General features: G+C 43.7%; 1 protein-coding gene across 4 annotated transcripts in view; it reads left to right on the forward strand.

Moving 5' to 3' along the window:
* kynu (kynureninase) overlaps window positions 1-15,140 on the forward strand; it is a 257,201-nt gene that overhangs the window by 70,744 nt on the left and 171,317 nt on the right. For all 4 annotated transcript variants that reach the window (XM_073025850.1, XM_073025843.1, XM_073025858.1 and 1 more), the window contains exon 3: window positions 10,034-10,154. In XM_073025850.1, coding sequence (XP_072881951.1) covers window positions 10,034-10,154 — 121 coding nt within the window. The remainder of the gene's footprint in view (window positions 1-10,033; window positions 10,155-15,140) is intronic.

The raw sequence follows: 15,140 nt of genomic DNA on the forward strand, positions 1-15,140 counted from the left end.
CATAGCATTGTGCTAATTATCTACACATATAAGCACTTGTGAGTGTAGTGGTATTGATTTAGGTTAAGGTGGCTGTACTGGTTGCTATGGTAACAAGCAAGTCTTGGGTTAGTTATAACTAAATCTTGAAGTGAAAAAGCAGTTAGCAAATATTGCAGAATTTGCATGTGAGGTGGGAGGAAAAGTTAGAAACTATTCTAAATTCACAATTGGAACAGAGAGCTCTCTGACTTGAGAACATCAGGAGTAATGGTGTAGTGGTTAGTGTGATGCCATTCCAGTGTCCTCTGCAAGGAGGTTGTATATCCTTCTTGTGAGCACATGGTTTCCTCTTGGTGCTCTGGTTATCTCCCACGGTCTTGAGACATACTGTTTAGTAGGTTAATTCGTTTTTGGCCAATGTGATCAGGTTCGAGTTAAATTGGTGGGTTGCTGAGTAGGAAACCCAGTGGGTCAGAAGGGCCTGTATCGTGTTGTATCTCTAATTAAAAATAAAAATAACTAAGTTACTCCAAATGTAAAGTTACAGGGCTACAGGGAATGGGGTTGTGTTGGGAGCTGACGGGGCTCCTGTTGTTCTTCTGTGCAAGACCACGGAATGTAGTTAGCATTGAGATGCAACTCTCAGAGCACAGAGACAGGCCCTCTGGCCCGGCATGACCATGGTGACCATTGTCTCTGTCTGCATCAAACACATTTACCCACATTATGTCTATATGCTTGCTCAAGTGCCTGTCTAATTGTTCCTCAACTCGTGTGATTATATCTGATTACACCACCTCCTCTGGCAAAGAGTTCCCCAGATAGCCACACGTCTCAAAGTAACAAAATGTTCCCCACTAATCCTCTCTAAAACTCCTCTCTCACCTTAAATCTGTGTCTTGTTTTAGCTATCTCCATCATGGGGGAGGGGGCAGGGTGGTATATAATGTACCATATTTGTTTTTATAATTTTATATACCTCTACTAGGTCAGCTTCACTCCAGGGAAAACAAACCCAGTTATCTTCTCTCACCTCATAATTCAAGACCACCAATCCATCAAACATCCTGGTAAATCTCCTCTGCACTCTCTGCGGCACAATCATATCATTCTTACAATATGGCAACCACAGCTGCACCACTAATTCAAGTGCAGTCCTACCAGTGTATTATAAATTTCAACATAATGGCTTAACTCCCTTATGTCCTACCCAATGAAAGCAAGCATGCCACATGGCTTCTTCTCTACCCTGTTCACCTACGTCGCCTCTTTCAAGGAACTCAGGACTTGTACCTCATATTTCTTCTGTTCATCAGTGTTTTACCATTTACAGCACATGTTCTACCCTTATTTTACTCCTGTCACCTCACACAGTCAGATTATTTTCTTTCTGCCACTGTTCCACACAATTCTCTGACTGATTGATATCCTACCTTAGACAACCTTCTTTGCTTTGTACAACACAATTAATTGTCATGTCACTTGCAAACTTACAAATTATACCTCCTACATTGACACCCAAGTCATAAATATATATCATGAATTTCAAGGTTTCCAGCAACAATCTTTGATTAATAATGGCATGGAGGGATATGGGCCTAATGCAAGCAGGCTTCCAGTCAGAAAAGCATCCCTTCACATACTGCACTCTATTTTCTGTCACAAGTCAAATTTGGATCCAAATTGCCAGTTTTCTAGTGCTCTAACTTCCTGGGCCGGACTACCATGAGGGGCCTTGTCGAAGGTCTTACTAAAGTCCACACATATAATAACTACCACCCTGCCATCAGCACATTTCAGAGTTACTATTTCAGAAAATGCTCAGTCAGAATACTGTGGCAGGATTTCCTGCACACAGTCGTATTGACTGGTCCTAATCAGACCCTGTCTTTCCAAGAGTGAATAAATCCTATTGCGTACAAATTTTTCCAATAAGTTCCCTGCAACAGATGTGAGGTTCAAAGCCTAGTAGCCATCTGGAACTTCTCCCTGTTCCCTTTTTGAACAAGGAACAGCAGCTGTAAAGTGGTACGGGTTGTTTTTGAATCCAAATTAGCAACCCTGACATCATTGTAATAACAGAAAATACTGAAAAAATCAGCAGGTCGGGCAGTATCTATGGGGGAGGAAAAGTGTTGACATTTCAAGGACAACATACTGTTGCGTTCTCCAGTAACCGGGTAATTTACCAGCAAAGATAGATGGGTCCACTGAAGCCTGATGCTACTATTTTCAAACGTTTTTATTTATAAAAGGGCACAAACGTATGGTTAATACAAAACATTCAGATCATATACGTCGTCACAACTCAATCTAAAGCACAGGTATATTAATAATCAATCAGAAATAAGCTCTATCGTTGTCTAGGGGTAATGTAGATATATATTGTTTACTGGATATCTAAAAGTCTTTTGTGGTCACTGCAGTTCCACTAGCTGCCATCGTTGTGGTGTCGCGTTGGTGCACTTTTGTTAGAAAGAGAGACAGAGAATTGAATGAAACAGTTACCCGACAGGTTTTCCAACCTGTAGGAGTTCGGTTTGTCGGAGCCTCGTTGGGGGAATGAACGCTCATCGGTGTCCTCCCCTGTAGCTAAGCCGTTCTTCCGTTGTGGGGTCGCCAATCCCAGGCAAGGAAAAGACGCACACGAACCCCACCACCGGCTGTTGCTATCAAAACGCTGTCACAGGATCTCTAGCGTGTCTTCCGGTGCGTCTGTCGCCCCGCCTCGTCAGCCCACCTTTTAACTGGACTGGCAGGGTTGTAGATGTCCATCAGGGTGGGGGGGGGGCGAGGCAATCCTTCCCCCATCACCCATCTCACATTGCCCTGAGATTTTGCACGTAGGCCAGTTCCTTATCCCACAAAGGTGTCTCCCAAGACAATGGCTATGTCCGAGGCTTTTGTCTTGTTGAGCGACCAGCCCACATTCCAAACCGTAAGGCTCTCTCTCTCTCTAGCGATTCTCACAAAGGAGGGGGCTGAGGTCATGGCACCTCCCCTCTTAAAAGTTTTTTACCAGCGGTTAAAAACAAGTTGGTACAGGATTTTTTTTTTCCCTGGACTCTAACATACTACACAAGCTTTTCTCTTCACAGAGTACTACCGTTATACATTCCAGTCAGTATCTAAACAGGTAACAATTACAGTGTCCCTTTCTTTAATATCTTAACATCGCGTACCGTACTAAAGTCTTGTAGCATCAAACTTCAGCTCAATAACCACCTACCGTAGATTCCGGATTTTAAGCCGCTACTTTTTTCCCACATTTTGAACAGCTTTGAACTCTGCGGCCTTTAATCCAGAGCGGCTAATACATGATTTTTTTTCATGCCGCCTCGTAAACATTTTGCCTCGTAACAGTAGACCAATAAAATTGATGAGTAGTTCACAGAGGTCCAATGAAATTGTACGATAAATCAAGCGCACTTTCACAATTAAATTATTGTAAATCAGTCATTTGTACTCACCCTCATCAACATGGAAAACACTCGAAGAAAAGCATTGTGCTGCCTTTATGGCAGTTATTTAGTTTATAATATTTTCGCTTAGTAATTCATTTTCTAGTTAAAGTTAGAAGAGTTTTAACTATATTTGTTTTCTGTACTACATCGCGGGATGCTATGACGTCACACCCGGTTTCGCCGCGTCTTGTGGGATACCAGTTTGCGATAAACGGGAAGGAGGGGGCGAGCGGCGGAGCGGCTTTGGATCTGAGCGAAACGCTGCTTTTAAATGCCGTTTGCGATAAACGGGACGGCGGGGGTGAGCACATTACGCGAGCGGCTTTGGATCTGAGCGAACGCTGCTTTTAAGTTAAAGGCGATCAATAACTTTTCCTGGTAGGCTGCAGTATATATATTTTTTACCAGTCATTAGGAGATATTGGAATGTTGTTCAGTAAAGAAGTATACGCAACGTATATTTAAAAGTAGCCGCGTTACGGGCACGGTTCGAAAAAAAGCATTTGCAATATATATTTGTTTTTGTTACCATATGGATTTAATTAAAAGTTAAAAAATCCTCACGTGTAATATCTTTCTGTGTAAATATCTCATATTACAACGTGGGACACCTGTGGCCGAAAATCCGGTGCGGCCTAAAATCCGGTGCGGCCTTTACAAGTAAAAAATTGATTTTATTTCTAAAATTAGAGCCAGCGGCTTTTAATCAGGTGCGCTCTGTAGTCCGGAATCTACGGTATTTATTTTCTTCAGCAACAAAACTAAGGAGGTGTGATCTTAGCTTAGGTGCATCTACAAAAGTTTATACAAATACTAATCGTTTCGGTCGTGTTATTTCACCGGCAGGTCTCCAAAGGGGTTGTCTTTATTAGTCACAGGCTTTGGCGCAAACCCGTACAACCGGCGTTGCTGTTTAAAAATGGCATTTTCTATTAACCATCGCCTCTTTTCCGGAGAGTCCCCCCGTGGGGAACTTGAGTAATTTGGCGAGGTACTCTCCCGCCTTTCCTTTCCATGAGGGTTATTCTCTTAACTCCGTGTCCCCAACCTAGTCCATCATGGGAATTTCCACCCAATTCTTTAATGCTACACAAGTAGTTAACCCTTTTGTCAAGACCATGCAGGCTGATGTGTTTCAGTTCGAACCTTTTTCTCCGGCCGCATTTAAATTTCGGCTTCCTCACAGCGCTTTCTTGAATAACAATAGCGTGTGAGGCCCCTTTACATTCCAAATCAACCTGTAATCGATGCGCAGGCATCAATCTAGACTTTAACTTTTTTTCATTCGATTTGGGAACTACAGATTTACTGTTCTCCTCCACAACAACAGTTATCTCCCCATTCGTAAACTCCACATTAACTCTGAACACCCCCTTCAGCACAACCATCTGGGAACTCACACTTCCCAAGGTTAACCCCTTTTTTTCCGAACCAAGTCTATCTGCTCCAAAAGGACGACCGTCTCGTCCAGCTGAGTCAAATACCTCAGACTTTTTCTGAGCTCCGTGTCTAGGTTCAGGACCATGTGCATCTCCATCTTGGACACACTCAAACGGGGCATTGGCCTCTTCCAGGCTTTCAATACCCGTACCCTTTTCAAATTCTAAATTCCCCTGATCCTCCCAGTTACTCTCTGGGCAACTCACTTCCAGAGTAAACTCAACCCCGCGGGCTGAAACAACCCCATCTGCCAACCCAGCAGACTTCTTCAAGGTAATGGCATCCTTTTCATCTAGGACTGCCCTCATTTCATTATCGGGAACACCTTTAGAATTTTCAACTTCTTCAAACAGTCCTGCCAAACCAGACAGATCATCCATGTCCAACCCTGGACCTTTTAACAGCTTTATCTGTTTCTCATCTTTATTTCCTACCTCTAGGACCTTTTTCTTCGCTAAGGGAAGATCTACCTTCTCTCCCTTACCCCCTTTTACGTTACTATTCCTCGTTTTACCACCCTCGAAACCCTCGTGGCACAGGGTCGGTAAAGACGTCTGGGCCAATTTTAAACTGCTCCCGTTCTCAGCTGCTGCTCTCGACAGGCTGCGAGTGTCCACGCATGCGGGATAGCTCGGGGACTCTATGGGCGGGGCCTCAACACGCACCGGTCGGCGGGTCATAGTCATGGCCGACCAAACTTTTCCTCCTGCTAAATCGTTCCCAAGAAGGACATCCACGTCAGTTCTCGGGAATTCTGATGGCACCCCCATTTCAACTGATCCATACACCAGCTCACAATCCAAAATGACCCTACGCAAAGACACCCTTTCTGTCCCTTTTCCTATTCCTCTCAGGGCTACCTCGCCCATCAGAGGTCCGAATTGTAATATGTTACGGCTAATTAATGATAGCTCTGCCCCTGTGTCTCTCCAAATCCGTACGGGAATTGGCGGGTCCCCCTTCCTCACAGACACTGTTCCATGTGACATATAAATCTCCGACCCCTCGCACTCTCTGCTCCCCTGGGACCCTCTTGCCGATTTTCTGATTACCACTGCACACCCGATAGGGATCGCTGCTTTCCCTCTCTCTGGCTCCTTTCTCGGAGCAAAGCATTTAGATGCAATATGACCCACCTTTCCACAATTAAAACAGGTCAAGCCAGGACCTCTCCTACCGTCTTGCCTCTCCTCCTCAATTTTACCACTAGCTCCCAGCGGGATCTCCGCCTCAGCCGGCGGGCTTTCTCTACCGTTCCCATGGTCTCTCTGGTAACTTTTTTGCAAGGAAAACTTTGTCTTGTGTGTTAGGGCATATTCATCTGCGAACCTAGCAATTTCTGAGATGGACTGATTCGTCCTCTCATTCAAATACTTCCGGATCTCTTCCGGAACACAACCTTTAAATTCCTCAATCAAAAATAACTCCCTGAGACGCCCATAATTCTCGGCCACCTTTTCCGCGGTGCACCAACGGTCCAAGAGCACACCCTTCTCATGGGCTAGCTCGGTATACGTTTGATTCCATCCTTTTCTTTAATTTCGGAACCTTTGTCTATACGCCTCAGGTACTAACTCGTAACCTCGGAGAATGGCCTCCTTTACTTGATCATAATTCCCTTCCCCTTCTGGGGGCAACGCGGCATATGCCCGCTGTGCTTTCCCTCGTAACACACTTTGTAACAACGCCACCCACTGCTCTCTGGGCCACTTCTGATTCACTGCCACCTTTTCAAAAAGCAAGAAATAACTATCAACATCCGTCTCCTCGAAGGGGGGGACCAATCTCAACGCCCGACTAACATCAAACCCCTCCTCTCTCTCTTGCCCTTGAGCTCTTCGCTCTTGCTTTCGCCTGTCCAGCTCCAATTCATGGCTCCTTTGTTTCTCTTTCTCTTCTGCTTCTGCTTCTAGCTGCTTTAGCTGGAGCTCATGACCCTGTTTCATCTCTAATTCCTTTAGTTTGAACACCTGCTCCCTTTCCTTTTCCTTTTCCTTTGCAGCCCGTTCCTCAGCCCGTTCCTTTTCCTTTGCAGCCCGTTCCTCAGCCTTTTCCTTTGCAGCTGCTTCTAGCTGCTTTACTTGAAGATCATGTTCCAACCTTACTTTCTCCAACTCTACCTGATCTGCCCCACTCGCTAATCTCTTTTTGGGGATATTTTCCAAATCCTCAGCTGCAAACACCTCCTTTTCAATGTAATACTGATTTATGACCCCTCGCACTTCCTGCTTTTTCATTGATGACCTCACCTCTGCGAGGCCTAAACCCTTTGCCAGATTTACCAAGTCTGATTTGGTAGCCGTCCCTAGCGCCTCTACAGTCGGGTTTCTCATAAATTCACCCACATCCATCTTTGCTGGTTTCCTGTCTGGCTACCTGCGTAACCAGATTTAAGTTTGGACTTACAGCCCGATTCACTGACCCTCCCCTTTGGTTTCAAATCCGGGACGAGCAACCCACTTGTTACGTTCCCCAGTAACCGGGTAATTTACCAGCAAAGATAGATGGGTCCACTGAAGCCTGATGCTACTATTTTCAAACGTTTTTATTTATAAAGGGGCACAAACGTATGGTTAATACAAAACATTCAGATCATATACGTCGTCACAACTCAATCTAAAGCACAGGTATAGTAATAATCAATCAGAAATAAGCTCTATCGTTGTCTAGGGGTAATGTAGATATATATTGTTTACTGGATATCTAAAAGTCTCTTGTGGTTACTGCAGTTCCACTAGCTGCCGTCGTTGTGGTGTCGCGTTGGTGCACTTTTGTTAGAAAGAGAGACAGAGAATTGAATGAAACAGTTACCCGACAGGTTTTCCAACCTGTAGGAGTTCGGTTTGTCGGAGCCTCGTTGGGGGAATGAACGCTCATCGGTGTCCTCCCCTGTAGCTAAGCTGTTCTTCCGTTGTGGGGTCGCCAATCCCAGGCAAGGAAAAGACGCACACGAACCCCACCACCGGCTGTTGCTATCAAAACGCTGTCACAGGATCTCTAGCATGTCTTCCGGTGCGTCTGTCGCCCCGCCTCGTCAGCCCACCTTTTATCTGGACTGGCAGGGTTGTAGATGTCCATCAGGGTGGGGGGGGCGAGGCAATCCTTCCCCCATTACCCATCTCACATTGCCCTGAGATTTTGCACATAGGCCAGTTCCTTATCCCACAAAGGTGTCTCCCAAGACAATGGCTATGTCCGAGGCTTTTGTCTTGTTGAGCGACCAGCCCACATTCCAAACTGTAAGGCTCTCTCTCTCTCTTGCGATTCTCACAAAGGAGGGGGCTGAGGTCATGACAATACAAAGAAGCTGGAGGAATGTAGTGGGTCAGCTGGCATCCATGGAAATTTATGGAATTTAGTAGATGCTGGGGCCCTCCAACTCCTCTGTGTTTCAAGATACTCCAGATTTCCAGCATCTGCTGTCTGTTGTGTCCAAGGCTCTTCAGAAATGAGAGACACACCAATTAATTCAGGTTGCAGAGAATGTGACGGGGTATGACTGGTGAAAGGAGAGGAACCTTTCTAGCATTATACTGTTGCCACAGTAGCATGGCTGTTAGGATGATGCTATTACAGCCCGGGACGTCGATTCTGAGTTCAATTCTGATGTCATTTGTAAGGTGTCTGTATGCCCTCCCTGTGGAATGTTTGGGATTTCTCCGGGTGCTCCGGGGCTTTCCTCTTGCAGTCCAATGATGTAGCGGTTAGTAAGTTAATTGGTTATTGTAAATTGTCCCGTGATTAAGCTAGATTAAAATCGGTGGTTGCTGGATAGTGTGGCTCAAAGGGCTGGAAGGGCCTAGTCCGTGCTAGAACTCTATAAACAAGTGAATCAAAAAGCACTGAAACGAATTCTTTTGGTCCATGCTGACCAGGATGAGTATCTGTGCAAATCCACGATGTTTACAGTAGGCATCTGTCACTCTATACTCTTGCTCTTCAAGCACCTGTTCACGTGCCTTTTGAGTGTTTTGTCAGCCTCAGCCAGCTCCTCTGGCAACTGATAACTGCCACCCTCTGTGTGAAAAGTGTAACTCTCTGACCTCCTTCTCACCCTACCGCACTGTATTTCGCTGATAGTGTGAAATATTGGAGTGGTTCAGATTAAACTGGTTTGTTTGTATAATTATGTTGCTAATATTCTATAGCCTGTGTCTGATGATGCTATCAGCAGTATTTAAACATGTTCAAGAGTCTCGGTCCAGAACATCGACCGCTTATTCCTCTTGCGTAGATGCTGCCTGACCTGCTGTGTTCCGTGTGTGTTCCTTGGGATCGCCAAAATCTGCAGAATCTCTTTTGTTTATTATTTAAAGCTGACCACAAGGTTTGTTCTTAAAAGCTACTTAAAGGTAATTGTATGTTTTCTGCCACATTAATCTGCCTATCAGGGATGTTTTACCACTGTGGATGTTTACCACTGAGCAGAGGCAGGAATACACATGGTATAACACTGCCTCAGCTTTTAAAACAAGCTCTGTGGTCTCCGGTGTAGAAACTTCCTGTGCAGATTCACAAGAGACAAGAAGATTGCACATCTTCAATGTATCAAGTTATTACTTCTGCTGAAAGACCCATCCCCCCCATCCTGATTGTCTACCACCACTTCTCTCACAGCTGATCAGTGAAAATAGCTATTCTCAAAGAGGCTTCCAGATTAAGCTAAAATTCTTTAGATCCCTTAACAATCTGACCACTAATACAGACAGAACAGCTACAGTATGTATACAGCCAATCTGGCACAGTGACAGCGGTGGAAAATGCCCCTTCAAGACATCAAGTATTTCTTGTCTATTTTAAGACAGTACCATCTGCTTACCAATTTCTGTTTTTGACATATTTGGATTGCCATTAAAATCTATACTTATAAATAATTACTCGAAATGCTTTTGGAATCATGGTCAACAGAGGTGTAGCAATTCATGTCAAATCACCTTCACATTGATACCAGCAAGTAAGTACTAATTGTTGCTGTAGAGTGATGTGAATAGAGGGTTTTTTTTTGCTTTCTCTATATAAACAACATAAATTGGCTTTTATTTCAATTAGCTGCTATTAGTCCCACACATAACTGTGAACATCTGCTAGGAGTACAACAATATATTTAGTAAACCTGACTGATACTGATATTTTTTTCTATTTTGAAGTTGACCCAGCTTTGATAAAGCCGGAAGAAGAATGTGTTTACTTGTGCGGACACTCGCTTGGACTGCAACCAAAGAAAACAAAGGGTTATATTAATGAAATGCTTGATGATTGGGCCAGAATGTAAGTGACATTTAGAAGTTGTTTTCAGTAAAAGATTTCCTAACTAGATGCCTGTTACATGGAAGCAGATCCATGGGTTCAGAAACAGCAGTTACTGATTGCAGCTATATACCGCCACTGTTTATTCTCAAGCAAGCAATGAAACATTTTACTCAATGTAAGTCAAACAAGTACTCATCCACATCACCTAAACTATAGAAACTAGAACACTAAGCATTCACTTATTAAACCTGCCCAAGTTACACAACACTATTAAACAAGCAAAAAGCTAGGTGTGCACCCAAATCACGAGCCCCTCCCTCCGTTAACCTTAACACTTCTTCCAAATGGTTTATCGAGGGCCTTCTGTGGCTCACAGCCTGAAACGAGCTTGGGGCCAAGAAAGCGACTAGCACGTGTGCATTCACCTCTATACACCTGAAGAGCAGAAACCAATTGCAGGTGTCGCAGTACGTGACCTGGGACCAGAAACCAGTGCCGCAAGACACAGGAGCTAACCAGTAAGAAGGCAGCACTAACCAGTATGGTGGAAGTGACTTTCGGACCAGTTTTTGATCAGCCAATAAGTTAACTTTCCACATTACTGTGTGTGTGTGTGTGTGTGCGTGTGTGCGTGTGTGCGTCTGTGCGTGTGTGCATGCGTGCGTGCGTGCGTGCGCGTGCGCGTGCCCCGTGGATAAGGCAATGGTCTAGTGATCTGAAGGTTATTGGTTAACGATACATTGCTCTGCCACGACACCGGTGCCGAGCTGCTTGGGTCCTAGTGCCCTTCCCTTGGACAACATCGGTGGCGTGGAGAGGGGAAGGCCTGCAGCTTGGGCAACTGCTGGTCTCCAATACAACCCTGCCCAGGCCTGCCCCCTGGAAACCTTCCAAGGTGCAAATCCATGGTCTCACGAGACTAACAGATGCCTATATATATATCTACAAGGTTCAAACTTTGGAAAAAAATGGGTTCAACATAGGCATGGAGCAATGGGGTGCGTGCTGTTTCAGTAGCATAATTTATAACAACATTCACCCCGCAACAACAAGATAAAACAGACTGAGAACTTTGTCTAGTTCCTTGAGCTAAGTCAGTGTGAGAAGCATTGGCCACCAGCCAAGGTCACCTGTTACATAGTGAAAGTCACTGTATCTGCATTAAATGGGTAAAAAAAAAATCAAATAGTAGCCACTGTTCCCAAGTTTATTGAATGGTAACTGAACCTTGTCACTAGTTAGGTACGTGGCTTTATCCATCCACCATCCTCTGCATAAATCTCCTTATCTTTTAACGATTATTGCAAATATAGTGCATCCCAGCTCATTGCAAGGGGATACTGTTCTATGTAGTCTTACACACACAAAATGCCACAGGGACACTCAGCAGATCAAGCAGCATCTATGGAGGGGACCAACTAGTCAACATTTTGGGCTAAGACCCTTTATCAGGACTCATACTGTAAGGTAGCATAGTATGTTGCAGAAAGTGTAATAGAGTTAATCTTTCAAGTTGATGCTGCCCGATTCCACAGATGCTGTCTGACCCTGCTTAGAATTTCAATATCCTGTGTTTATTTTCCTTTCTTGCATTTGTGAGATCATAAAATTCAATATTTATCCAAACAAGAAATGATCTAGTATGGATACTTCCTTGACTTCAGGATGTCTAAGGTCAATCAATACCCAATAGTCTGTAGTAAATGAATATCTGAAGAATGTTAACACTCTTGTAATGTAGGAGAATAGTGACTAATTAGCAATGAAATAATAATTCAGCAATCAGTCTTTATCATATTGATTGAGTGATAATTACTGTTTTTCATCAAAATAAGTATTTTGGAACTTGAGGAATAAAAAGGTAGTAGCTTTGACAGTACAACATTCAGCCTATTCTGTCTAAATCATGCATTTGAGGCTATTAAGGAGCGAGAGTGGGATTCAGAGTACATTTATTATCAAACTATGTATGCAGTATACAACCTTGAGATTTGTCTTCCCCACAGACAGCTACATAGCAAAGTGAACCATGGAACCCTGTCAAAGAAAAAAAATCAACCCTCTGTGCGCAAAATAAATAAATTATGCAACGAGAAAGAACGAGAGGGAAAAAAAGAGTATAAAATACAAAATCAAGGGTCCAGGTGTATTTCATTCAGCTCAGTTGTCATTGCTGCAGCCACCCTGATAAAATCGCCCAAAATAGCAACAAAAAAAGAACCAGTCAGAAATCAGAAACATATAATAATGTGAACTACAGAGGCCAATCCACAAACTGCATTGATTTGCCACAAACCTTGTCCAAGACTCAGAACTCTGGCCCATCCTTCGATAACATTAAAGGAGAGATAGACATTCGAATGCAGGGAGCTTCCTCTGGAAGCAATGAGCAAGACTGTCACATGCATACACCTTCCTCTGGCAGTAGAGATGAGAGGCAGATTGATAGTGCTGAGCACCCGTTCACCTTCCACATAAGCCTCAATGACTTCAATCTTCCTCAGTGCTTTAATCAGTGAGATTGGCAATAAATGGAGTTGATCATGGACTTCTGACCCATCTCCAGGCTTCTTAGCCTCGAGGCTGCACACTTCACTCGAAGCCTCACAGAAAACCCTTGGAGAAAGCCAAGTGCCAGATTGCCCAATTAGCCAGAAAGTATACCACCAATATATAGATTATAGGCTCCAACAGTAGCAGAACCACATTTGAAAGAAAAAGATGTGAATGAAGTAGTTTGGTGAACTGTCTGGAGGATGTCACTGTTGGTAGCATTGTTTGTTGGTGCCAACTTCTTCTGGAAGAACATTGTTACGGCACTCTGTACAGGCAACAGCCTGATACTATATCCTTAGATCTTTGAAAATTCCGAGCTACGTTGAAAAGTCTTGAAGTTCACATTCTGGCTTCACATATACACAGGGGATTAGTATCACACTGCAGTTGCTCACTTACAGTATATGCAAACTCACAGCAAACTTGAGATGCAAGTCAAATAAGCAGGAGCTTCTTGGTGTGCAGGTATTCCTGTGAATGCAGATACACTCTGAAACACAGGAGCCGTCTGACATACAGATGCAGTAGAATTCAGTTGCAGTCTACTCTTGGTGCTTGTGCAACATTGCTTGATTCTCTCCTGTTTCTGAAACCTCCATTCACTTTTGTTGCATTTAAATTCAACTCCATATGTGCTTTCCTGACTGCCCAGCCTTGTACTACACTTCATAAGCCTGTGTTAATTGAAATGTCCGCTGCCAATGTCCTAATGTTGATCAGTTCTCTTTCACCATTATCTCGATCCTAAGCCGACGGTCAGGACCAGGCAACCACAAAGTTGTAGTACTGAAAGCAGGCAGTGTGTTGGCAAACCAGAGAAGATCTGCAGATGCTGGAAATCTAGGCACCATTCACAAAATGCTGGAAGAGCTCAGCAGGCCAGGCAGCACCTATGGAAAAGAGTACTGTCAATGTTTTGGGCCAAGTCTCAGCCTGAAGCATTTACTGTACTCTATTCCATAAATGCTGCCTGGCCTGCTGAGCTCCTCCAGCATTTTGAGTGTGTTGGCACATTGGATAGCCCAGCTGCATCGCAACTTCAGAGATCTGGGTATAATCCTGACCTTGAGTGCTGACTGTGTGATGTTTTACATACAATGAGGACCTGCATGAGTTTCCTCCAAATAATCTGGTTTCCTCTCACATCCCAGAGATGTGCTAGCTCAAGCTGCTAAGCATTGCTTATGGGTTTTGAAGGATTGGTGGGAATGTAGTTGATCAAATCCTCTGCCTCATGCTATTCGAGGGGAAAGTGGGGAGGGGGTGGTCTCAAGATTGGGTCTTGGCATCCAGACAACAATTGATTGATTCAGGTTCTGATAAACCAACATAAGTGGATATGAAGAGGAAGGTACTCCACACGTTAGAATGTTAACTCCCAAAAAAACAAATATTGTTCTAGTTGTTGGAGTTCAACCATTCCTGTCCCAGGACATTATTGTAGGAATTGTTCTGGCAAGGACTTTGGTTCAAACATCTCCATCTTTGTCAGCCCCACCTTCCATTTCAAAGCCTGGTGAAGGGATGCTGCTAGTTATGAATCAGCCGATGCCTTTAGTTTGAGAAATAGGCTGATAAGTGACAAGTAACTTTAGAATCAGAGATTTTATGGAATGACCATTGTTAACCAGAAAGTATCTAAAAACTGTATTTTTGTCCATCTGTACTTCTTCCATTTGCCCACATTTGGTTCATACTTTCCTCTGTCTTGTTCAATTGTTTAAATGTTTCTTAAACATATTGATTGTATCTGCTTCCACCATCTATTCTGACAGCAAGTTCCAGATATTAACCCTCAGCCTCCTTTGCTCCAGACAGAACAAATCCAACCTATTCAACCTCTTTCCATAACTACAGTCTTCTAATGTAGCCATTATCCTGATGAATTTCCTCTGCACCATCTCCAGCACAAGCACATCCTCCCTATATGTGGCAACTTGAATTGCATGCAGTGCTCCAAATGTGGTGCAACCAGTGTTTTCTAAAGGTACCATAAAATATTCCAACTTTTATATTCTAATGCACAATTTATGATGGCAAACATGTCACATGCCTCCTTCACCACACTATCTACTAGTTCTAGTAATTATATAGCAGAACATCAAGGTGCATCTGATCACCCATTATTTTATTTACTTTATATGTTGTCCCCCTTGTGTAAACTCCAAAATGGCTGATCTGTTTCTTACTGTCATCTTAGACAACCTTACTGGTTACCCAAAGCATCACAAATGTTCATGCCATCTGCAAACTTACCATTGCCAAACCGTGCCATGCATCACAAGTCACAGACGACCAATCAGAGAAACATTGTTCTACCTCCACCCTTTGCTCTTATTATCAAACCAATTTTGGATATATTTAGTCAGTTCACCTTTGAACTCAATTACCTTAAGCTTCTGCACCCACTACTCTGGATGATGTCAATCACCACTACTCTGAACTAGC

Source organism: Hemitrygon akajei, chromosome 2 (genome assembly GCF_048418815.1).
Source record: "Hemitrygon akajei chromosome 2, sHemAka1.3, whole genome shotgun sequence".
Taxonomy (NCBI): domain Eukaryota; kingdom Metazoa; phylum Chordata; class Chondrichthyes; order Myliobatiformes; family Dasyatidae; genus Hemitrygon; species Hemitrygon akajei.